Below are 27,076 nucleotides of genomic sequence, written 5' to 3' on the forward strand. Positions count from 1 at the left end.
AAAAAGATTAAATACATAGGAGTAAGTATAAAAAAGCAACGTGCTTGTGTGCAGTGTCTAACACGGGCAAAGGCAGAGATCAAAGGTGAGTGATGCTGCAGAGTGGGAGGAACTAGTTTCTGCGAGTTAGTGAGTTTCTGCTGAAGAGAAACTGAGTTACTGGGGGAGGTGATGCAAAATGTTTGGAAATGGAGAGTAGTGGTAGGGGCCCAGCATGGTGAGTATAATGAGTGCCAATGAACTGTACAATTAAAAATGGTTAAAATAGAAAACTTTTTTAGAATTCCATTTTTTGTTGCAGTAAAATATATACAACATCTGTAAACTGGCCACCTTGGTTATATGTATTTCCCAATTTAAAAAATAATAATCATATAGCGTTTAGGAGCTTTGCAAATTAGTAAGAGCCACACAATTAAAACAAGAATAAGATACAAATGTACACTCATCATAAATTGGCAAAACTTTTCTGAAGAGTAAGCTGGAAATACTCTTTACTCTTGCTTTTGTTCATAAAAACCATGGGGAAATTAAAGCACAGGTCCTTAAGGCAGACATAAACAAGGGTGTTCATTGTAACCGTGTTCATTTTTTTTAAAAACTGTAGATGACAAAAGTGTCTGCCATTGAAAATATAGAAGTAAAGATCATAGATGTACACCGTGGAATATTCTACAGCAGTCAGAAGTAATGACCTACAGGCACATAAAGTAATCCAGATAGCTCGACAAGTGAGAAAAAATGAATAGAAATAGAGCCATAGCAGTGTCTCTCAAATGTGGTCACATTCATCCCCAAGTCGGCACCTCAGCAGAACCAGGGGACTTCTGAGAAACGCAGGACCCCAAGGTCTACCCCAGACCGGCTCCATTTGAAACTCTTGGTGGGGCCAGCCAACCCTCCAGGTAATTCTGCTGCAGGTCAAAGTTTAGGACTCACAGCACAATACTCTATTTACACCCCACACAGAAAGCCCTGTATGTTAAAAATCATACATGCATTCTGAGGCATATGCCAAAGACACTGCTGTTGGGTGGTTAGGTGCCATCGAGCTGGCTCTGGCCCCCAGCAGCCTTAGGCACATGCCCAGTCTTCTCGTGCTGCCCTCACAGCCCTCATGCTCGAGCTCACTGTCACAGCCACTTGTCAATCTACCTCGTTCAGTCTTCTTTTCCCACTGAACTGTCACTTTGCCAAGCATGACGTCCTTTTCCAAAGACTGATCTGGATAACTTGTCTAAAGTACATGAGCTAATGACAGCCTTGCTAACTTCCAAGGAGTATTCTGGCTGTACTTCTGACAAGACAAGATTTATTTGTTCAGGCAATTCACAGTACTCTCAGTAGTCGTTGCCAACACCATAACGCAAACGCATCAGTTCTTCTGCCGTCTTCCTTATTCACCGACGTGCACACACATACAAGGAAACTACGGTGGCTTGGGCCAGGCACCACTTAGTCTTCAAAGTGATTTCTTCCTCTTCAATACATTAAAGAGTTCTTGGGTAGAAGATTTGTCCAGTATGATACGCTGCTTTTTTTTTTTTTTTTTACTGCTAACTTTTTAAAATTGTTTTATTAGGGGCTCATACGACTCATCACAATCAATACATACATCAATTGTGTCAAGCACATTTGTACATTGCCCTCGTCATTCTCAAAACATTTGCTCTCCACTTAATCCCCCCGCATCAGGTCCTCATTCCCCCGCCCCCTCCCTCATGAGCCCTTGATAATTTATAAATTATTATTTTGTCATATCTTGCTGTCCGACGTCTCCCTTCACCCACTTTTCTGTTGTCCGTCCTCCATGGAGGAGGTCACGTATAGATCCTTGTAATCGGTTCCCTCTTTCCAACCCACCCTCCTTCTACCCTCCCACCCTCCCTCTACCCTCCCAGTATCACCACTCACACCACTGGTCCTGAAGGGATCATCTGCCCTGGATTCCCCATGTTTCCAGTTCTTATCTGTACCAGTGTACATCCTCTGGTCTAGCCAGACTTGCAAGGTAGAATTTGGATCATGATAGTGGCGGGGGGGGAGCATTTAAGAACTAGAGGAAAGTTGTATTTTTCATCATTGCTACATCGCACTCTGTCTGGCTCGTCTCCTCCCCAAGACCCCTCTGCAAGGGGATCTCCAGTGGCCTACAAATGAGCTTTGGTCTCCACTCTGCACTCCCCCACTCATTCACTATGGTAAGATTTTTTGTTCTGATGACACCTCGTGATCACACAGGCTGGTGTGCTTCTTCCATGTGGGCTTTGTTGCTTCTGAGCTAGATGGCCCAGTTGTTTACCTTCAAGCCTTTAAGACCCCAGACGCTATACCTTTTGATAGCCAGGCACCATCAGCTTTCTTCGCCACATTTGCTTATGCACCCATTTGTCTTCAGCGATCTTATCATGGAGGTGTGCACACAATGATCTGAATTTTTGTTCTCAGATAACTGATCCCTTCGGCATCTCATGATCACACAGGCTGATGTGTTCTTCCATGTGGGCTTTGTTGCTTCTGAGCTAGATGGCCGCTTGTTTACCTACAATACTGCTTAATTCTTAATTCCTGCTTCCATGAGCATTGAGTGTGGATCCAGCAAGATGAAATCCAGCTTTAATCATTTCTCCATCATGCTGTTATTGACTGTGAGATTGTCAATTTTCTTTACATTGAATTAAAATCCATAATGAAGGCTACAGACTCACACTTTCAACAGCAAGTGCTTCCAGTGTCCTTGCTCTCATAAACAAGGCTATGTCATGTCTGTATCACGAGCTATAAATAAGCCGTCTTCCAATCCTGATGCTGCATTTGCCCCATATACTCATTTCTTGGATGATTTGCTCAGCACACAGACGGAATAAGTATGGTGAAAGGATACAACTCTGACACATGCCTTTCCTGATTTTAAACCACGCAGTGTTCCCTTGCTTTGTTTGACCCACTGCCTCTTGGTCTATGTACAGGTTCCACATGGGCACAGTGAAGTGTTCTGGAATTCTCATTCTTCTCGATGTACCCAGAGCATGTTATGCAGTACCAAATGCCACAGAGCCATGTAAATAATGGTCAGAGGGAATGAGGAGAATAGAGATCACAAATGGGAAATAAATAACAACAAAGCAGAATCAAAGGGTTGCAAAAGCTAGTGATAAATATACTAAGACCCAAACCAAACCCAATCAAACCACCTGCCGGCCAGTTCACGCCAAGTCATGACCCTCTAGGACAGAGCAGATTGCTCTGCAGGGTGTCTGAGATGGTGACTCTTATGGGGGCAGTTGCCTCAGCTTTCTCCCACGGAGAGGCTGATGAGTTTGAACAGGAAACCTAATGGCTAGTAGTCCAGTGCTGAACCCACTGTGCCCCTAGAGCTCTTTTTACTTTGACTCACTGGCTAATTCCTCCGAAGTGGGCAGCCTGCTCCTTCCTCGTAGTCTCTTTTTAGTCTGGAAGCTCTGCTGAGACCTGCTCCCTTTGGGCGACCCTGCCGGTATTTACAATACCAGTAACATCGCTTCCAGCATCACAGCCACACATAAGCAGCACAACAGACAAGTGGTAGAAAATTTAAGTATAGGCACATAGAAATATAATCATATGACTTTTTCATTTTTTGGCTGGTTTTCATTATCGACATATCAATTTTCACAAAACAGTCCAAGAAATAATTACATTAAATCCATATATAAAAGCACAAACTATATTCACACTACAATGTAATTAGATTACCTCCTAGCCTACAATTTCAAGTCTGATACTTTTATTTTACACATCAGGATGGGTTCCATTCAATTTTGTGTTCCATTCAATTAAAAGATCATGATAATCCAAAGCTGTTAAGATATGCAATTATTTCTTTACATCCATTTGAACAAAATTTTTACTCAATTCCATAAATATTTCTCCATGTCAACAACTGTTCATTTATAGCACCTGGTCATTTGAAAACATTTCCTCTTTGTGGCTCTTTAGTGAAGAACTCATCCTGCACTGAAAATATCCTCTTTCGTGTCTTCTCTTCTCACAAAATCAATTAAAGGAAACTAAACACAACTTCTCCTAGCACAGAGGAAGCACTTTCTAACAGGTCAGAGTGAAAAAGAACATGAAAATGTTCAAAGTACAGTGAAATGTTAGGGTTCTATTTTACCAGTGACATTTGGATCAGTCCTGGTATGCTAATCAAAGTCAAAATTGCTTCAAGAAAGATTAAGGCTTTCTCGGGGGGGGGGGGTTAGGGGAGAAAAACCTTATCACATATTGATTAATTTATATAGACTCACACTCAAAAAACCAAGCTCACTGCTTCACTGCTATTTACTCCATTTTGACCCCTGGTGCCCCTGTGGGGCAGGGTAGAACTGTCCCGGTAGGTTGCTGAGACAGTAACTCTTTGTTGTTGGGGTCTACGCCACAGTGACTTTATGTACCACAGAAGGAAACACTGCCCTGTCCTCACGCTGTAACCATGCCCCACAGTGTCCCTCCATCTACCTCCTGGAGGCCCACTCTTCACAGAAGGATAAAGCCTCGTCTTTCTCCCAAGGAGTGGTTGGTGATTTCAAACTGCTGACCTCTCAGTTAGCAGCCAAATGTGTAACCATTATACCACCAGGACTTCTATAGGCGCAACGAAAGAAAAATGATTATAGATTTAAAGAAGAAAATAAAGTGTGCTGAAACAATTTGGCATTATATAAAAAAAGTCTTAAGAATGTTGATAACATACTACTTATTCTAGTAACTTTATTAGAATCCGATCTATGGAAATATGGAAATATCAAATAAGTATAGGAAAAATATATTGAAAGCAATATGCAGATGGAAAATAATTGGAAAACAGCCTTGTACCGCATAGGGCACATGTGAAACAGTATCTGATTAATCATGCCTAAGCTTTTAAGTCATTTAACTTCCTCACAAAGGAAGAAGTCTGGAAATAAGTGATGTGGTGTGCCAGTTCAACACTGTCACCATAAAACCAGACTCTCTGCTCTTTGATCTGAGTCAGAGTTAATCTGCTTTCCAACTGTAGTTACATCACTTCCTCATGATAACAAAACCAAACAACCACATTTGATTGGCATGTGGTAAAGGGAGTCCAAGACCTCTTCATCTGGAAAGAAAAATGTTTAAACAAAGAAAACACTTGGGAGATTTCTTGTTACATGTTATTGGGCAAAACAGGATCCCGTGTTTACCCTGGGAATATTCCTGGTAACAGACCAGGGAGTCCTTGGCTAGTTCTAACCAATCAGGATAGGCCTGGGTCAGCGCCTTCCCTTCCTGAGATCAAAATGTCTCCCTCACCCCCAGACCCACTGTTCTAAAAATGAAAGGATTTTGTCATCAAGGAAGAAGAGGGCAAAGATTAGGAGTAAGTCATCACCGCTAAATATCTTTCTACCTAACAACAAAGAAATAGTTTAACAAATTATGATTTTGTAAAATTAACATGTTTTTAAAGAATTTTTAATGATATAGAAAAATGTTTTCAGTGTTGAGTGGAAAAGAAGACTTTATATCTATACACACACAAATGATCCCAATTATCTTGTGATCAAAAAAGCAAAATATAGACAAATACAGATGAAGAAAAATCTACAATGAAACAATGTTATATAATAAAATAATTTCTCTGACTTACAGAAAATTCTTGTTTTCTTTAAGTCTGACTTTCCCAGTTTTTCAACAACAAAAGAGAACATTTATAACCAAAAAGAAAGGAAAGTCGCAGGGGCTCCATCCTTATTTCCATCACACACATCCCATTCATGATTACCAACGACCAAGACTAAATGACTGGTTTCATGACACGGTATGCTCAGAACACACACTTAGCAAGTTATTTGTCATGTAGCTACTTACGTCGTATTGGACTATGATGTAACTCATAAATGAGTAACTTCCAACTAAACTTTAAATATATCTCATAATTCAGTTTCAAGGTATAAAACTGTCACACTAAAACTTTTAGTTACTTATCTCTTAAGAAAAGTAAGGGGACCCTCTTGGCCTCTGTCTGCTCCCTCTCCTCTCTGGTCCTCTCTCCCCTATTCCCTATGCTCCTGCCCTCCTTCCCCTCCCCCTCTCTCCTGCCCTCCGGACTCCCATCTCTGTGTGGACCACCAAGCGGGGCTGAGGCAAAGGAGAGAAGTGGATTCCTCTTCAGCCAGCAAGGCCCAGAAGAAAGGAGGGAAGCTGATGCGTGACTTGACCCTGTTCTGCTTACTGAAGCTCTCCAAAGCGTCAAGAAGTCCTCGCAGATTCCTGAGACTGGCGACCACGGACTGCTGAACTATTTCCTCCATTGCTGATGCTGTCTACGGGACACTCTGGGACCTATCAAAACCGAATACTATACAATAGCGACCGGACTATTACTACAGACTGTTCTTTTGCTGAAAGATCAAGATTTTGGACTTGTCAATTAATGATATAATGTGAAAGAAAAAAAAAAAAAAGATACCCAGGAAAAAGCTTTAGGTTAGTCAAACATCCAAATATAGAATAAAGCCAATGTAAACTATGACTTATCAACATTCATTCACACAACAAATATTTGAGTGGCTACTACATGCCAGACACTGTGCTGAGTCATAATATGAAGAATCCAGCAGATAATAAACACTTGATTAGACTTTTCACAACAGACTGCCAGTTCCCAGAGCTATCATGTGGATTCTTATTTTAGGACTATACAAAACTATGAACCGGAGATGCTCTTTAAACGTAGACCTGAGACAGCCTCTAAGGTTACCAGGTCGCTCAATGAGAGATTGGCTCACAGAATGAAGAATATCAGTTCCTTTAAAAAATACCTCTGAGATTCAAAAGTCAACTATTTAAAAAAAGATGGGGGCAGGGGCACAGGAAAGGAGGTGAATGGGGATCGAACAACCTGACAGAAATAATGAGAATGTTTACACCGTGCGAAGAGCGTAACCCAGGTCACCGGACCATCTGTGTAGAAATTGTTGAATGAAAAACAACTGTGTAAAGCCATCAAGGAAAACATAGACAACAACATGGCATGATGCATATCATTTTAGAAAACTGTCTCATTTAATGAAATTTACTTCAAAAGATAAATTAAGTAAAAAATAAAATTCAGTAAGTTTCTATATTCTCTTCAACCTCTAAAACTTCTTCATGCTAACAGAGTAGAACACACAAAGAAGTAATCATCCCATGTGTCTCTCAAGCATCCATCGTGCTGGCTCTCTATTGAAATACGGTGTGACTAGGAATAGGGACGCTTTTCAATGACATGTTCCAAGTACCTATTTAGAGACAGTAGTAATTTACAGAGAGCAATTCCAATCAGCAGTAGGGAAAATGTACTCTTTTCTTAGTTTATACCATTAATCTTGGTCCCCACATTAGATTCTAGTGAATTTGAGGCACTGGCAGCTACGCTCAACTTCTCTGATTCATTCGTTTAAATTGTTGAACAGAGAGAAAGATTCTTTCTTGGGCCACTGTTTTCCCTCCAACATTGGAACAATTGCTGCTTCTTTGGTTAGGGGCCTGTGACATGTGCTTAAGGAGGGAAGCTACTTTACAAAAATAAGCCTTTAATCACACCATTCAGTGCAGTGAGTCTCCCACCCTCCAGGGCATGTCAGAGAGAGACCGGAAAGACCAGCAAGCAGCTTCAGTTTCTCATGCCCTGCTTATGCTGGGCCGCATGCTCCTTACAAATCAGACTACCCACCGTGTTTCAAAGCAATTTTTCTTGTATTTGCCAAATACATATAGTCGAATGAATAGATAATAAATATGCAAGTGCTGTGGTTCGATGGTACTTAAGTCGTTGCATTGGGTCGTTTAAGTTTATGAAGCTTATAGCTTTTAATTCTAAAACCTTTTCTTCTCATCATTCCATATTTAAACTACTTCCAAGTTAACTGTGATTTTAAACATTACTGGATTATTATTAATTTTTCCTACAAGCATCTGACTGCTTACTATGAGAGCTCTTATTAGCAGGGATGATTTCTACAATCAGCAAGGAGGTTCAAACCAGTTCAGCAGTGGCTGACAGAGTGAACCTCTGACAGACCCATTTAAAATACATGGGTGGAGTTGAATGACAACCAAGTGAGAAAAATTCCAGCACAAAGTCCTGACTTCAGAGACTCCAAAAAGGCATGGAAGTGAGCCCTTTTCCGAGCCTGAGGTAGAACTGGATTATCGCCAGGGCTGGGGAAAGTGACACACACCCCAAACAGCTGGGTTAGCCGAGTCTTTGAGCTGAGCACTGCTCCTTCCTACTGCGCCTGTGAAGAAAGGTGCTTGCTATGCAATGCACAGCCTGCCCTCATTTTCTAAGGAGTTTGTGTTTCTACCAGGGCACTGGCCCATAATTTTTCCTGTACCAACTATGATTCTGGTTTACCCACGTTTTACAAATTCAGGTCCATTTGGTTTGCTTTATTGGCCACGACTGAACTGAGAAGAACAAATAAGGTCGGCTTACACAACCCTCATTTGGAGTAAAACAGAATTTATTTCATTTCTGTAGCTGTACAGTATCTTCAAGGAGGAAAGGCTAGTAAATAGGTATCTGCAAAGCTGTGTTACTATAACCTACACATTTGCCTTTTCGTTAGTTAAAAAAAGGGGAGCCTCATTATTCAATGCACTTGAATTGTTGAAAGTAGCAAGGTTTCTGAAATCTCCCAGTGTTCTCATTTTAATTCTTATACTAAAAATGGAGAGAGAATCTTTTTGAAAGGACAAGACAATGGTTCCTATAGATGGATTTAATGGATTTTTACCTCTATACTGAAATAGCCTCTATCCACATAGTCACCCAGGAAGAGGTAACGAGTATTGGTAGGCGATCCTCCAACTTCAAACAACTTCATAAGGTCAAAGAACTGTCCGTGGATGTCACCACACACTAGGGAAAAAAGGACATGGGAAAATGTGAACATTTATGCCTTCAAAAAATCTGGCAGCCTCTCCAGAGGCCGCTTACACCAACCACAATCACAGCTGAGCTTCTAACAAATCAGTTCCAATTGGTCTTCTCTATAATTATAACATATGTATTGTATCTATATGAAACTATCCTTCTAGAAATATTAAAACCCAAAGCCCATGATCATCACGTTGGTCTGAGCCATAGCGGCCCTGGAGTGACATGTTTCCAGGGCTCTAATCTTGACAGACGTTAAAGACTGCCACATCTTTCTCCCAGCGTGGTTGGAATCACCAACCTTGCCATTATCAGTCCAGTGCTTAACCAGTTCCTTCTGGAAATATGAAACATTCTAAATTTTATTTATTTAATGAACACACATACCAAGCAATCATAAGACTGTCTCATAATTTAGTTGATTATTTGTATATATTAGCTCAAAATATACAAAAAGTTTGCAGGAAAAAGTCCACATTCTGTTCATTCCGCTTGACTGAATTGTTTGAAGCCTCAGTGTGTGCTACTGTGGCTCATGTGCTCTTTTTTACCTGTGATTGGAGCTTCCAATTCTATCATCGTCTTCTCTTGTCTCAAGATGGCGGCCCCATCATTGATTATCTTTAAGGCTACTTCATCTTCCACTCGGCCTTCCTTTACCAAATGGTTTCTCAAAAGCTCAGATTTAGGTTTCCCATTTTCAAATACGTCCTTCAAGCTAAGCCGTTGGGTTGGAGGAAAGGGGACCGCTAGAAAGAGAAAAAAATTAACTTAAAATGACTTAAATATATAGAGACCAACCATCAGCACACTTCTATGACAAATTAAACTTACTAACCCACCAGGACTTCATATCCACAGTTCCAGGACTATGTGCATGTGGGGGGGGGGGCATGGATTTTCAAGATGCCCTCACTATATTATACACGATCAACTGGAAGCTTAAGGAGGGCCAAAGTTAAAAGCCATTTAAAAGATACAAATATACCCTCGTGAGGATTAGGGTTTATGCAACTTGTCGCACCTGTGTGCAGGGATGGGCAGAGTCCCACCTATCAATCAGGTCATAGCCTGGTGATGCCTCCTTGAGAGGGTGGCCTTTTTATTAGGGACAGTGAGGAGAACTGCCCCCCTTTGCCTTCCTGCTTTTCTGGGTTCTGCATCTGGCTCTGGGCCCAGTTGACCTGCCAACTCTGGGAGCGTCAGTGCCTCGCCATCGTCCGGCAGACCCTGGACCCACATTGGCCGACAAGCTCCTTGATGCCCACTGCACCTTCCTGCTTCATCAACCGGCAGCTGTGTGAGTCTGCAGAGGGCTCTAGTCAGCACCTGACCCATAGCCTTGAGTTGGTCCTTGGGTGTAGTGGTTATGCCTTGGGCTGCTAACCCCAAAGCCTGCAATTTGAAACTACCAGTCACTATTCAAGATACAGACAAGGCTTTCTACTTCCATAAAGGGTTAGTCTCAGAAACCCAAAGGGGCAGTTCTACCCTGTCCTATAGGGTCACTTGCTAGGAGTAGGAATTAACTTGATGTTAGTGAGTTGTTTCTCACACACACACACACACACACACACACACTTTCTTGGTTTTGTTTCTCTAGAAGATACAGTTTAACACAATACTTACATATGTTATATATATAAATATGAAAGATGTTGAAGCCGATTAGGTACTATGCAAAAAGTGAGATAACAAACTGGAGTTGGATAGATGGTATGGAATGTCTATCTAGCTATGGAAAAAGTGTTGAAAACAAAATTTTAGTTAAAGAAGATATCACAGCACTAAAAAGGCACTTATTTCTTTTAAGAAATTGCCTACTAAGTAGAAAGGAAATGTTTTGAGAATGTACAAATGTGCTTGACACAATGGAAGTATGTATGGATTGTGATGAGTTGTACGAGCCCCCAATAAAATCATTTTAAAAAAGAAATACATTACCTAATAAGCATGTTCTAGGAGTCTATCTCAATTCCTGATCAGATGATACTTCATTCTTAAAAGGTGGTTTTTTAATACACTTATTACAAGTAATAACAAGAGTACTGTTAATAGACGTTACATTAGGGTAACTTGCTGTGGTAACAGAGCAAAAACTTGAGAAGAGCAGATGTGGAAGATCTAGTTGTATATTCTACGCATTAACAATTAACTTCATAGACAGAAAAACTTTTTGACATTTTAAAATGGGCTATTATCTCATGATTTAATTAATTTATACCACAGCCTATTTTAGAGCCCCTGAGAGCTAATGGGTATAAGTCTACCAATCATAAATTTAAAAGGAGGGCCTTAATTTGTGATATATATATCTTGTAGAATCACTTCTAGTTTTATGTAAGAGTAATTAAGAATGAAGCTGAAATCTTGAAATCAGGCATTTCAAGGTTTTTTATCTATATCATTTTCTATTAGCCACAAGGTAAAGAAAGTAGTATGGTTGTTACGTCATGTTCTTAGCTACCACTTGACTCATTTTCAACTACTCAACTCAGTGAAAAGTGACAGTAGCCACCTAACTGCGACGGTTAATTTTACAGGCCAACAGAGCTGGGCTATGGCTCCCAGGGGGTCCGCTATTTGCTGCACTGTCATGATGTGGTGCGGGGACTTTCCACAATGTAATGTGCAATGTGATTGATCAATCAAGTGAAAGAGAAGCTTCCTTGAGGCATATGCTGTTTTGGCAGACCTTGCTCTCTTCACTCTGCCCTCTTCTTGCCCCAAGCCTACCGATCTGGGACCCAAGTTTGCCAACCTGGCACCTGCTCTGTGGGATCTCTCAACCTCCACCCTCCAGTGCAGATCTCACTGGTCCTGTTCCGGTAGAGTACCTGGACGAGTAAGGCACTTCACAACTCAAGTAACTACTCGTTCCCTTCAGAGAAACGCTACTCAGATCTATGTCTCCGTGTGCCTAAAGCATTGCCATCCTTTACTTCCCATCCCCGCACAATGGCTGGTCGGTTGCCCTTCACTCCCCAAATGCACTGAAGAGCAAATGAGATGGCCACTCTGCTCTAAGTGAACAGAGAAACCCTCCAACTCGAAATGTGTGTCATTCAGATAAAACATCAACACGGTCCTTCTGTAAGATACTGCACTTCAAAAATAAATAAAACTAAACTATTATGATAAATCTTTTATTTTGACATCTGGTAGATCTCCAAGACACACAGTACAAGGTTAGCCCTGAACAAGTTTACTTAATTTGTACTAAAACATAATGGTACTATGGTTGTGTTTAACAAACAAAAAAACCCCTAAAGTTGAGAGATTCTTACTGAAATATTTTCAGATTAAATGAATTATAAGTTATTTGAGATCTGCTTCAAAATAAGATGAAGAAGTGAATAAATGTAAGTGGAGATGAAAAAAGACTGCTAGTATGTTAATAATCATGACGTTTTATACTATTCTACTTTTATGTTTGAAATTCCTTAAAGCAAAAAAGTGGAAAGAATTACAAAACCTAAGAAATATACTTTAGAAGTGCTTCCTTTCAAAAATAAAGAGGTGGGATATTTCAAACTTCATGTGTCTTTTCACATTTAATTACATTTTTAGTGTTTAAACTGGTGTTTTAGTGTTTAAACTGGTGTTCTCCATGTTTGGCCATCTGGTCTTCATCATTCTGTAGCCCTACTCTTCCCCAGTCTAAAATGAACCCTCTTCACAGAGCGCTTACTGTACAGCTCCCACTTTACGAATCAAAGAAATTGGGCAAAAAACTAATAGTTGAATAATGAAACAAAGCTGTTCAACTAGACTATAAATAAAGTATAAGGTAGTTGATTCCATAGATAAAGTATTAGTCAATGTCTGCCAGTGGTATAAACAGGAATATTGTTTTCTTATATGTCACAAGTAATATAAACAGAAATAACAACAACCAGAAGAGTTGTTTTTTCCTTTCTTTTTTTGTTTTGTTTTGCCCTTTCTTCAAATGCTTCAGTAGCAATATATTTAAAACAAAATAAGCCAGCAAATTACTTAGTCAAAATGGAAGCAAAAGCAAGGCTGAAATGGATCAAGGGGATAATTACGCCCAGCTAACAGAAATGAGATAAATTTAGCAAGGAATGCACCAAAGGATTAAAGTTAGTATGGAACACCAGTTAAGAAAAAAAAATACCAAGTTTTCAGGTGTGGGCAAATAAAATGAATTTCCTTCAAATAAGGAGGGAAAAAATATCTCCAACTTTAAATAAGTGAGTCCTACACCTTTCTCCAGTTCTTTTCCAAAAATATAGCTGTTTAGTAGCCCTGAATGCCAAGTTGTTTCGACCAGATAATTAATTCTGAACACATTACAGCTGAGGCTGATTCATAGTAGCATAGCAACACCCTGAGAAGGTAAAAGGAAATCTGGCTACATTGGTCATGAAGGGAATTGGCAAGAACCTTCAAGTTCATCTTGAAACCACCATTTTCTTAAATTGTGCCCCATCGAGAGACATCAAGGTCAATGGACATCAAGGTCAACTGGTACAAAATAATCCACAAAGAAAATGTTCCACATCCTACTTTGATGAGTAGCAATTAGTTTTAAAAGCCCATGACTTGGCATCTATAGGTGTCTGCAGAGAGCTAATGGGACACAGAGGGGACGGGGCAAAGATGACAGCACGCTGACCCTTACTGGAGCAGACTGCAACAGAGGACATTTCTGGGGTCACAATTGGGGGAAGCAGCACAGTCTGAACCCCTCAAAATGGAGCGAATCAAGAAGGGAGCACACCTGGATAAACAATCTGGAGGAGAAAACAATGGGACCGAAGGTTCCAGGTGTTAACAAACTCAGGGACAAGGGAACAAGGGATCCAAAATTGGTGGCGAGGAGGGTGTAAGAGGCCTGGTAGGGCTTGAGCAAGAAACTACTGAAACCCAAATGAAGGCTGGGCATGATAGTGGGACAAGAGGAAAATAAAAGGAAATAGAGGAAAGAACTAGGAGGTAAAGGGCATTTATAGATGTCTAAATACAGGTATATACATAAATATACTCATTTACATACTTATTTACAGGTATGCACATAAATATACTTGTTTTTGACGATGGGGAAATATATGTATATGCATAGGTTTAGTATTAAGGTAGCAGATGGACATTGGGCCTTCACTCAAGTATTCCCTCAATGCAAGAACACTTTGTTCTAGTAAACTGGTATTCCATGATGCTCACCTTCCCGACACGATGCTGAAGACAAATATGTGCATAAGCCAATGTGGTGAAGAAAGCTGATGGTGCCCAGCTAACAAAAGATATAGCGTCTGGGGTCTTAAAGGCTTGAAGGTAAACAAGCGGCCATCTAGCTCAGAAGCAACAAAGCCCACATGGAAGAAACACACCAGCCTGTGTGATCAGGAGGTGTCGAAGGGATCAGGTATCAGGTATCAAGGAAACAAAAAATCTTACCATGAGGGTGAGTGCAGATTGGGGACGCAAAGCCCATCTGTGGGCAACTGAACATTCCCCTTACAGAAGGGTCGCGGGGAGGAGATGAGCCAGTCAGGGTGCAGCATAGCAACGATGAAACATACAACTTTCCTCTAGTTCTCTAATGCTTTCCCCACCCCCTACTATCATGATCTCAATTCTACCTTACAAATCCGGCTAGACCAGAGAATGTACACTGGTACAGATAGGAACTGGAAACAAAGGGAATCCAGGACAGATAAACCCCTCAGGACCAGTAGCAAGAGTGGCGAAACTGGGAGGGTGGAGCGAAGGTGGGGTAGAAAGGGGGAACCGATTACAAGGATCTACATATAACCTACTCTCTGGGGGACGGATCACAGAAAAGTGGATGAAGGGAGATGCCGGACAGTGTAAGATATGACAAAATAATAATTTATAAAATATCAAGAGGTCATCAGGAAGGAGGGAGCGGCGGGGAGGGAGGGGAAAAATGAGGAGCTGATACCAAGGGTTCAAGTAGAAAGCAAATGTTTTGAGAATGATGATGGCAACAAATGTGCAAATGTGCTGGACACAATGGATGTATGTATGGATTGTGAGAAGCGTTGTATAAGCCCCCAATAAAATGATTTAAATTTTTTTTAAAGAATGAAGATAAAGACATGTGGACCACTCAGACCTCAGGCTTCACGCAAGACCCTGAGGCCAGGGCACCTAGATGGTGCCTAGCTGCCACTTCCAACTATGGAAGGAACCACGCTAGAAGACCCTACATAGATAGAGTGGGAGGACAAAGATGGAACAAAGCTCAAGACGACAAGAGAGACCAGGCACACTGGCTAGACAGCCTGGTGGAACCCAACACTAGGGCCCTTAGTCATCCTTCAGGCCTGGAGCTAAATTCACCCCGAGAACTGAACTCACCCCTCTGGCTCAAATTTCAGCCAAATAATAGCAGGTTTATAAAGTGAACAATAATACCAGAGGGACAAAGACTTCAGAACAATGCGCCAGTTGAGATGAAACTGGCAGCATTTGCCCAAGGACAAAGCTCAGAAGGCAGCAAGGGGTAAGAAGGGAGGAAAAATGGGAAAAGGAAACACAGGGTGGAAGTGGGATAAACGATGCTAGATTTGTGGGGTTTACAATTAATGACATGAAATAAAATGCATATGGATTGTCCAATGGAAAACTGAATTGTTCTGTAAACCTTCACTTAGTACACACACACACACACACACACACACACAGAGTTTTAAGTGCTCCAGAGATAGGGTGGCCAGATGTCCCAGTGTATGTCTTTTATCCTGTTGTAACTTTACTTTTAAGTGTCTTGGTTCAAACCATTATCCAAGAAACAAATTTCATCAGAAGAAACTGAAGTGTTTGTTTAAAATGTACCTCTTTAGCCTCAGACCTATGGAAGAAGAATTTGAAGGGATGCCAGTCAGGAATATGCATTTTTAACAAATGTCCCAGGTAATTCTTATTGCACATTAAATGTTAGAGAAAAGTTATTACAGGGAATTCTAAGTAAATCGAGAACTAATTTCAAATAATCATCAATTTCATTCAGCAGCCATCCCTTCATATTTTAATGGTTTTCATTTTTTTCCCAAGTCTCTTCAGTGGCCACTTGATATAAGGAGTTTAGAAAGTTACTAAGGGGAGAAAAGAGAACCTAGAATCTAGAACAGTCTCATTGGTGGGAACTGTCCTTCTCCCCGAATCTGTCATGATGTGTACTTTGTGAAATACAATACAAGTAAATGGGCTAGGTAATTTTGATCACATGCTCAGAAGTTGTGCCAAGGTCAAACTGCTCCAAAAGTTTTAAAATTTGTAACTTCCATACCCAGCCCAGATGCATTGCAATTTGTGGGCTGACACTGATCCACAGACCACACTTGCAGGAACATGGGTTCCGTGAAGAGGGTTCCTGGGTGGCACAACCAGTTGAATGCTCAACTACTAACCAAAGGTTGGCGGTTCCAAACCCCCCCCCCCCCCCCCCCAGAGCCCAGGTCTACTCTGACACACGTGGGTCACCAGAGTTGAAACCAACTGGAGGCACCTGGTTTGGTTTGGGAGCTTTAGTCTGGTTAAACACGGAACAGGAGCGCAAAATAGAATCCAAACTTGGGTAGCATGAACAACTAGTCCTTGTTTTATTGCAATTTGATTCATTGCTCTTCATAGGTATTTTCTTTTGCAAGTTGAAGGTTTGTAGTAGCAACCCTGAGTCAAGCAAGTCTATGGGCACCAATTTTCTTTTTAAAATTATTATTATTAATCATTTTATTGGGGAACTCTTACAAATCTTATGACAATTCATCATTCCACTGTATTAAGCGCCCTTGTACAAATGTTGGGCACGAATTTTCTAAGCGCATGTGCTCACTTTGTCACGAAGTGCTTGCTTAACACTAGCAAAGACAAAGACAGCGATACTCAGGGATTCGGTTCTTCCAGTACTTTCAATTTACAACCACCTACCACTGCAGTATAGACACTTCCTTTCTTCATTACTGCAGTTGTATAATGCTTATCTAAACAGTCAAGTTATAAAGCTGCCATCCTTCTAAAGGTGTGTCTGATCACAATTTTTCAAGTTTCAAAGAAAATGTATTCAAATTAGCATTTTCAAGGCTGATAACTGCAGACATTTTATTTGTTAAAAAATTTAGATTAATCAAGCAAAGTAGGCATTTTTTAAATAAAAGAAATAAAAGTGTCATGGTGGCTGTGTCCGAGTTAGTGCTTTACTAGTGAATATCCCCACTGGGGTGAGGCTTTCTCCTTTCCTCTTCGATATAGGTCTACATTTCATGAACCACAGCCTTTACTGACATGAGAGCAAGGTTCAGACAGATGAAACCACCTCAAAATGGCAGCGTAGTTTTTTAAAAATTGCCTACGCATCAAAATGAAGATCTTGTCATTCAAACTGGCATTAGGAAAGGCCATTTAAAATGTACACACACACACACACACACACCCTTAGAAGAATGCACTTCAGAGGACAGCACTGGGACCACAGCTTGGGGGGAGGGACGCGTTGGATGAGCACACACAGGAGAAAGGAAAAGAGATGGAGAGGAGGAGGGGACACCCTGGCCACCAAGCCCCGAGGACCATGTTCCTGCTCGGAGCAGGCAACGCACGGGGAGGACTGTAGGGCCGGCCCCACCATGGGAAACGGGGTCCCTCACTGAACCATGACGCAGCTGGGGACAACACTGGAGACAGTGCGGGAATAGTCTGGCCCCATCATGCTGGGGTGAGGCACTGAGGGCATGCAGCAGAGCAGCAGGGGGAGCAAAGTGATGAAATCCCTGGGGAATACCAAAAATAGACTCTGGAGATGGGCACCCATCAGACTCGACTGGAAAACATTCATAAAGGCCAACAAACTGACCTTGAACTATTTATAGGCTTTTCCATTTTTATTAGTGGCTTCTTTTTGTTATTGTTATTTTGTTTTTTTGTTGTAATTGTTTTATTAGGTTTGACTTCCTTTGTTGTTTTATTTGGCTTTGCCTTGTTTTTGCACATCTACCTAGATAAGATAGGCGGGATAAATAATTCAGAGATGAAAAGAATGGGATTGATGTTTCTGGGGGAATACAGGAGAAGGGGAGGTGAGAGAAAGGAGGCTGGGGGGCGGGGTACCAACCTAGGGACAAGGAAACAACAAGTGAACTAAAATCAATGGAAGGAAGGTCATAGGATGCCTAGTGGGGCTCAATCAAGGGCAATATAGCAGCAAGGAAATACTAACCCCGAATGAAAGCCGAACATGATGGTGGGACAAGAGGAAAGTAAAAGGAAATAGAGGAAAGAACCAGGAGGCAAAGGGCATTTATAGAGGTCTAAATAAAGGCATGTACATATGTAAATATATATCTATACAACGTGAGGGGAATAGAACTATGTATTCATATCTATATGCTAAGAATTAAGGTTGCAGCTGGACATTGGGCCTCGACTCAAGTACTCCCTCAACACAAGAACACTTTGTTCAAACAAACCGACATTCTGTGATAGTCACTTTCCTTACACAATCGCTGAAGACAAATTGGTTGCATAAGCAAATGTGGTGAAGAAAGCTGATGGTGGCCGGCTATCAAAAGATATAGCATCTGGGGTCTTAAAGGCTTGAAGATAAACAGGCAGCCATCCAGCTGAGAAGCAACAAAGCCCACATGGAAGCAGCACACCAGCCTGAGTGATCACGAGGTGTCAATGGGATCAGCTATCAGGCATCTAAGACCCAGAACAAAATCATACCCAAGGTGAATGGGGGTGTGGTGGGGCATAGAGTAGAGACCCAATGCCCATCTGTAGACAATTGGACATCCCCTCACAGAGGGGTCTCAGGGAAGAGATGAGCCAGTCAGGGTTCAGTATAGCACCAATGAAACACACAACTTTCCTCTAGTTCTTTGGTGCTTCCTTCACCCCACTATCATAACCTCAATTCTACCTTACAAATCAGATTAGACCAGAGCATGTGCCTGCTACAGATAAGAGCCCGCAACATATGGAATCCAGGATAGATAAACCCCTCCGGGCCAACAGTGAGAGTAGAGATACCAGGAGGATAGGGGAGAGTGGGGGGAAAGGGGATCAATCTAGAACCCTCTCCCAGCGGGATGAATAACAGAGAAGTCTGTGAGGGGCGACGGAGGAGAATGTAAGATATGGAAATAATAATCTATAACTTATCAAGTGTGGGTGGATGGGGGAGGGAGGGGGAAGAAATGGGGAGCTGATATCAGGGGCTCAAATGGGGAGAGAATGCCTTGAAAATGATGATGGCAGCATGTGTGCAAATGTGCTTGACACTCTGGATGAATGTATGGATTGTGATAAGAGATGTAAGAACCGCCAATAAAAGTATTTTTTTAAATATATCTATACAAAATGGGAATAAACATTCATAGAAACAATGTGAAAATGACTTGGCATTTTATCTTTAAAAACAAAACTAAAAATTATAAACATAAATTTTTTAATAAACAAATTTTTAATTTTATATTTACAAAATACTTATTATATTAATGCATGCTGATATGTACTATTCTATTTTGAATACTTTAAGCTAGTTAGCAGGCCATGCTTTTTCCCGCCTTGTTACACAGTCTTTCTGATAGGAGGAAGAGTGGGATTTGATTCCTGCATTTGAGAAAAGGAACTGAGGATCCTTGGTTCAGTATCTCTTCAGCTGTCACTCTTCGCAGTCTGCCCGTCAGCAGGGGGAATGTGTTCTCATCTGCTCCCGGTATGTGGTAAGCTTACTGAGGGAAGACTCTGCTCCAAAGAGGACTCCAATCTTGTCCAACTGTACGAATGACAGATGGCTAGGTTTAATTCTGGATAAAAAAAACTGGAAAGTGCATTATCACAGTCCATTCAAGTCATGTCCTTCAGCCCAGCTCACCGATAAGTATTTTAAATCCATCTATTTGACTCTTGTAGCCATTTATCTCAACTGGTCTGAACGCAGGAGAAAGGGAGTATTACTTATTATCTCTCTAAAACTAAAGTGTGGAATTCTTGCTTTCTATGAGGGAAACCCAGTCTGGTCAATGCACTTGATGTACGATAACCACCCATCAGCCAGCAGGCTTGTACGCTGCAATGAGGCCTGTCTGAAGAAGATGCACTAGGAAGAAAGGCCTGATGATCTACTTCCAAAAGCAAGCCCATGAAAGCTCCATGCAGCACAGTGGTCCAATCTGCAAGCCACTGAGGGGATGGCACAGGACCGAGTAGGGTTTTGTTCCAACGTGCATGGGGTCACCACGAGCCAGCAGCCAACTCAATGCCAACAACAATTGACGCAGAGCAGTAAAACTCAGAGCGCACACACGAGATCAGAAATATTTTGTGGCCACTGCTTGATAATGGCATGTGTCATACTTTCTCTATTAAAAATAACCAATAAGCCAAGAAGATGGTAAGCACTTACTGATGCAAATCAAAGACTACAGCCTTCAGTATGGATTGCATCTCAATATAAAATAAAGTCATCAAAATAAACAACACCATGAGCAATGAACAGAATATTGAAGTTGACAAGGATCTCATTTTGTTCAGATCCATAATCAATATCCATGGAAGCATCATTCGATGAATCTGCTACAAAAGATCTCTCCAAAGTGTTAAAAGGTAAAGGTGTCACTTTGAAGACTGAGGCATGTCTGACACAGCCGTGGCATTTTCATCACCCGACGTGCACGGGAAGCTGGACACTGCACTGGGAAGACCAGAGGAGAACCGACGCGCTGGGATTACGGTGTGCGTGAAGAATATCGCAAGTCCCACACACTGCCATTCGAGCAAACAAATCTGTTTTAAATGAAATACAGTAATAATGTTCCTTAGACCTGGAGATGACAAAACTTTGTCTTACATACTTTGGGCATGTTATCAAGAAGGATCAGTCCAGCGGTTCTCAACCTGTGGGTTGCGACCCCTTTTGGGTCGCATGACCCTTTCACAGGGGTGTAAGACCATCAGAAAACACATATTTCCGATGATCTTAGGAACCAAGACACCACTCCTCTATCCGTCTCCAGGTGGGTCCACCCACTTGTAGATACGCCCACATACGAGTAGCCGGCCTGAAGACTGTTACCCATGCTACACCATGCTTCAAGACAAAATTTCATTTATTTGTCCTTAAAAATAAATAATTCACAATATATAATTACATATTGCTTTTGTGATTAATCACTATATTTTAATTATGTTCAATTTCTAACAATGAAAATACATTGCGCCTATCAGATATGGACATGATGATTCATAACAGTAGCAAAATGACAGAATAATTTTATGACTGGAGGTCACCACAACATGAGGAACAGTATTAACAGGCCGCGACATTAGGAAGGTTGAGAACCACTGGATCAGTCCCTGGCAAAATAGAGTTGGTCAAAAAGAGATGATCCTCAATGAGCTAGACCGGCACAGCGGCTGCAACCATGGGCTTGAACATTAACAGTGATTGTGAGGATGGCGCAGGATCAGACAGTACTTCTTCCTACCGTGCATGGGGTTACTATGAGACAGAACCAGCTCAAAGGTACTAAGGACAGCCACAACAACAGCAAAAACCAGTCACAGTATTTGATCTCAGACAAAAGTGAAAAAAAGAAGCGTGACACTCTAATAGAGTTCCCTGGGCTATAATTTTTACAGGAGCAGACAGCCTCATTCTTTCTCCTGCGGAGCAGCTGGTGGGTTTGAACCTCCAACCTTGCAGCCAGTAGCCCAATGTTTACCCAACAGCAGCACCAGAGCTCCTTAAGTACATAAATAGATACCTTGAAATACAAAATAGTTGTCATAATCTACTTATATCACAATTTAATTCATTTCCAATTTTTGGAAATCTCACGATAATGCTAATTGTTCTGCTTTTACAAACAATATCTTTGGCAAATCTTATCTTTTTTAAAAAGCTACCATAATATTTCTCATCCTCCATATTCTTCTGCAATATTCCTCTCCTCCATCAAGAGGTAGAGTTAAACTTTAAACCAAAAATGACCCTAAAGTCTTCTTAAAACCAAATAGTTTAGCTTCATGAGTAAAGAGTGTCTGCCTTACTTAAGGGCTCAATAGAAAGTAAATGTCTAGAAAATTAGGATGGCAACACATGTACAAATGTGCTTGATACAATTGATGTATGGATTGTTACAAGAGCTGTAAGAGCCCCCAATAGAACGTGTCTGCCTCAAGTGCTGTGCTCTAGTAAGAACTATCTCTAGGGGATGAAATGGACAACCACAACTAGAAAAATGAGATAGGAACCTCAGGAGGTAACGAGCTCCTATTACCGAGGGCGGAAATGGTGAAGAAGAACAGTTGCACTACTGGAAGAACCTAATCAGCGCCACTGACAGGCACATACAGGAACGGTTGGATTGGTATGGGTTTTGCTGTGTCTACGCTCAGCAACCTCCACCATATTAATAAAATGAAATTTTAAGAGACTAATGCATCTCACACAGCATCTGGGCTAGCGTTAGTAATGTGCGTTACAGCAGGGCACAGCAGCACTGGCCGTGCCGTGCTTCTGCACTGGACTACAGGGATGCGTGTTTTCCAAGCTATCAGGAAAGGCACAGGTAGGTGCTCTCGTCATTACCCAGCTGAGCTCAGGCTGCAGTCATCGCTGCGCAAGCAGAACTCACTTCATTCGGGCTGAAGACAAGCATAGAGTTATAGGGCACTTACTGTGCATGTGCTAATCATTGAACCAGTTCCTGGGGTCTTCAGTTAAATAAGTGGGAGGTGGGGAAGGAAGAGAGGCAAAAACTGCTAAGCAAGAGAGTACCATATCCCAAAGACTCCATACAACAGGCCCCCAGGCAATAACAAAATGAAGGGAATGCTAATTAAGATAAGGAGGACACGCTAAGAAAACTAAACACATCAGCAAAACTTAGAACCTTACCAGAGAAAGAAATCAAACCGCCAAAATTAAAAACCTTAATGTGGAAGACAAACTAAAGAAGCGCTTTCAAAACATTAGCAAAAGTAGAAATATGAAAACGAGAGAAGATAACAAATGGCAAACAGAGGATGGGGAGGCCAAATTGAGAGAGAATGACATTCCCAAGGAAATAGACTAGAATAAATGGAACAGTAACAACAAAAATTTAAATTAATTAGAAGACATTTCTAAGCTATAGAAAGAACTGTTTAAACATTAAATTGGATCATCGTGTTTCAGAAAAAGCTAATCTAGACACAGAAGCACATTCTTGCAAAATATTTGAACTAAGGGCAAAAGTAGAAGGCAATTGTTTTGAGATTGATGAGGGCAACAAATGTACATATGTGCTTGACACAATGGATGTATGTATGGACTGTGATAAGAATTGTACGAGCCCTCAATAAAATAATTTAAAAATATATTTGAACTATAAGGATAAATGAGAAAAAGCCTTATATCAGGTTATCCTATAGTTCTTTTCTGGAATACTCAATTTCTCACTTCACTAGAATAACATGTAGAGCGCTGACTGGGAAGGCACTGGGCATAAACTAAGCAGCAGGAGCCCAGGCTGACTACCATCTCAAGACCGTGTAACTCACAGATCAAACTTCCACTCCTGTGCTTCAGTGCCTTCCCAGTTGTAGCAAATATGCTTGCCCCACCGGTTCCTTCAGCCCACTGTTCACACAGAATCTTCCTGCTGACAGAGGGCAGCCAAGTAACACCCTGCGCACGATGCAAGGAAAATTTCTGATATATTTATCTTTTCTTCTCTCTCCTCAAAGGCAAGAGTACATTAAGAAATAGAGCAAACTATGTTCATTACCAAGTAACTCAAATAATAATATCTGTAGTCTTAAAAATTCCGTTATGTAATCAATGAAGTTGTTTTTTAAAGGTTAGGATACCAAAACCTACCACTTGATCAGTAATGTGTCAAATGCTTCTTATTTAAAATTTACAAATGCTGCAGTGTAATTCTACTGAAAAACAAATCCACACAGTATACTCTAAATCATGACAAAAATGCATTACACAGGCAGCAAGAAAATGCATTCAAGTGTTAGAGCTAGAGAACTAAATTCTAAATAACTTGATCCTTTCTACTTTCTTATTTTTCAAATGTTCTTTGATAATTATGGGGGAAATGATATATGCTTAAGAAGCCAGTTTATATAGTTACATATATACTATATAATCATAACTTTGTTTTTGTTTTTTTGTTTTATTTTTCTATATGCTTTATTTTACATTCTAATCTTCCCAAGTTTTTCCTTCCTTTGAAAAACTTGTAATCAAGTTTTTCAAAGGAAGGAAAAATTTGATTACAAGCAGAATTAGCAGATGCCAAGGAAAGAATGCACAGTCCTATTGGGAATTACTCTACCTTTGCTAATCCATTTTTATACAATAACTTTTCTAACAGCAGCAGGACTGTACCCCAAACTAATTATTTGGGGGGGAAGAATATTTCATATGAAATTAAAATTTTTTGAGGGTGTTAAGAGTACTTTAAAACGCTTTATTGACATGCAATTCACATATCACTATACTTCAATAACTCAAACATATTAAAGAGTTATACAACTACCAACAAAATCAGTTCTAGAACATTTTCTTCCTTCTTGTACTTACTTTTGCCCAAACTAATTCTTACCTGTGTAACATTCAAAAACTGAACCTACAATTTAAGCTATACCTATAATAAAATGACATTGATGAAATTCAGCAACTAACATTTCAAAACATTAAAAAGGCTTTGTGGTAGGCAGAATTCGAAGTTGGCCCTCTCAAATTCCTATCCCCTGGTGTACACACTTGTCTCCCAATTATCTCAGCTGATACTTATCTAGGCATTACTGTGAAAGAGTTTTTGATAGAGAGATTACCTAGTTGGGCCTGACCTGATCACCTGAGACCTTTACATTTGAAGCTAGAGGTCAAATATGTAGGAGGGCAGAGATTTGGAGGATGAGATGGAGTCAACCAGCACATTCTCCACGGTTGGCTTGAAGACAGGGGACTACGTGGCAAGAAATGCAAGAGGCTGAGAGGAGCTGAGGATGGGCTCCAGCCAACGGTCAGCACCAACCAGCCAGTTCATTCCTATCACAGAACGGCAATATGAGGGAGGGTGGAAGCAGATTTTGCTCCAGAACTCACTGGTCAAGAATTTGATTTCAGCCTTTGAGGCTCTGAGCAGGCAAGTCCGCTTCATGACTGAAGTTTTCATGACCTACGTGATGGTGATCTAATACATGAATGGTATGTTAAGCTGCTAACGACGATAATTTGTTATAGTGGGATAGAAAATAATAAAGACATAATTATTGAAGTCAAAGTTTTTCCTAATGCCTCTCAACAAAGGCAAATATATTTTCAATATACACCAAGAACTAATAACTATGGCTTTCTCTGAGATTCAAAGCAGACGCCGCAGCTCATAACTGTACTTTAATGCTTAAAACAGATCAACGGAACCAAACAAGCCACCCAATGTGCATCTTAGCCCCTCTTCAGAGCAGCTTTCTCAGACTCACAACATGCTGAGATGGGGGCCTACTCTAACAGTATGCTCTTGGTCAGCTGGGTAGGGACTGGACTGCAAGCACAAGATTCAAACCCACCACCCTCTCGCAGAGAAGAGGAGGTTGTCTGCTCACATAGACTGCCTACAAAACCCGCTATGGACTTGCTGGGAGTCGGAATCTACTCAATGGCAGCGGTTTGAGGCTTGCTTGTTTTCTTAGTCAGTCCTGAGTTATAAGAGCAAGGAGACCTCCTCATACAGTTTTAGAAAAGGTGACCAAAGGCAAAGTTTGTTCAAAGACACCAATCTGATGAGACCTTCACAGGAAAGGCAGGGAACAGCTACTGGCCCTAGCGAGGAAGCAAACTATTTAAGACATGCATAAGGCTGGAAGTTTGTGGTGCTGGCTCACAGGAAGTAACATGCCAGCGGCTGAGCAGAGATACTCAAGGAAGCCACCCAATGGGACAGGCTGGAGCCTGCCTACAGGAATCCACTCTCCAGAGTGCTGGAGAAACTGCCCGAGGTTGAGCTCAGTTTATAAACAGAAACTTGCTGGCGGGCAAGCTTGACCAGGTCCTAACGTGCCTATTGGCAGACACTGCTAAAAGGAAAAAAGGCATTATCAGAGCCAAGAAAGGAAGCCTCTTCCATGGCTATGCCTTGCACACAGTGCCCCTCCAGCACTCCCTATTGACAAAACCAAACACTTTACTGACTGACAGAGAAGCATTCACGTCTAATCTCACACGCACACGCACACGCACACCTACACGCACACACGCACACCTACACGCACATGCACTGACACACAAGCACACACACAAGTGCCCAACTCGACTACAACAAAATAGGGCAAACGGGTCAATTTGGAGCTTAGAGGCAATAAATTGGTAATTGGCACCTATATTTGGCTGAGTACAACTATAATAATAGATAACTTTTTAAAAAGGATCCTGAATTCTTATAATGCCACAAACTATGAGAACTAACTTATAATGTCCAGATCCGTAGCTAATGCTATGTCTTTGAACTAACAGTGGCCGGAGGTGACTGACTTTGGCAGCTGTTGTGGTGGTTTCAAAGGGCTTCCTCTCCTTGAGACAGAGTTGGACTTCGTGCCTCGCTTCCAGGAAACAGAATAAAGCAGAAGTACTAGTGGGGCACTTGGGACACCAGGCTTCTCCCTCGGCCTTTCTCTCGGAACCTCTTCTTCTGGGGGAAGTTAGCTGCCATAGCATGAGGACATAGGGTGAGGAATTAAAGTCTCCTGCCAATAGCCAGGTGGAAACCTGGTGGCACTGTGGGTCAGGCACTCGGCTGCTAACCCAAAGGTGGCAGTTCAAATTGTGAGAGAACGATGAGGCGGTCTGCTCCCATAAAGATTTACATCCTCTGAGTGACCCTACATACAGTTTCTGATTGGCAGTGGGCCAATCGTCACGTGAGCAAGCCTTCTTGTAAGGCCATCCTTCAGCCGCAGACAGGCCTTCACAGGACAGAAGCCTTTGCGACATTGTGACCACAACCAAATGAGAGACATGAGCCAGAGCCACTCAGCTAAGCCATACTCGAATGTCTGACCCAGGGGTAAGATAGAGAACCGCTATCAGTTAGGGTTTAGATGGGTGCTCTGGTGGCATAGTCGGTTACACTACGGGCTGCTAAGGACCAA

At 41.4% G+C, this 27,076-nt stretch overlaps 1 protein-coding gene across 2 annotated transcripts in view; it reads right to left on the reverse strand.

Annotated features, from left to right (window-relative positions):
• Positions 1-27,076, reverse strand: part of PPP3CC (protein phosphatase 3 catalytic subunit gamma) — a 100,524-nt gene that overhangs the window by 47,825 nt on the left and 25,623 nt on the right. For both annotated transcript variants that reach the window (XM_045286972.1, XM_004707691.2), the window contains exons 2-3: positions 9,484-9,681; positions 8,790-8,914 (exon numbers count right to left, since the gene is read on the reverse strand). In XM_045286972.1, coding sequence (XP_045142907.1) covers positions 8,790-8,914; positions 9,484-9,681 — 323 coding nt within the window. The remainder of the gene's footprint in view (positions 1-8,789; positions 8,915-9,483; positions 9,682-27,076) is intronic.

This window comes from Echinops telfairi, unplaced genomic scaffold, assembly GCF_000313985.2.
Source record: "Echinops telfairi isolate 266 unplaced genomic scaffold, ASM31398v2 ScPeMD7_9;HRSCAF=40, whole genome shotgun sequence".
Lineage (NCBI taxonomy): Eukaryota > Metazoa > Chordata > Mammalia > Afrosoricida > Tenrecidae > Echinops > Echinops telfairi.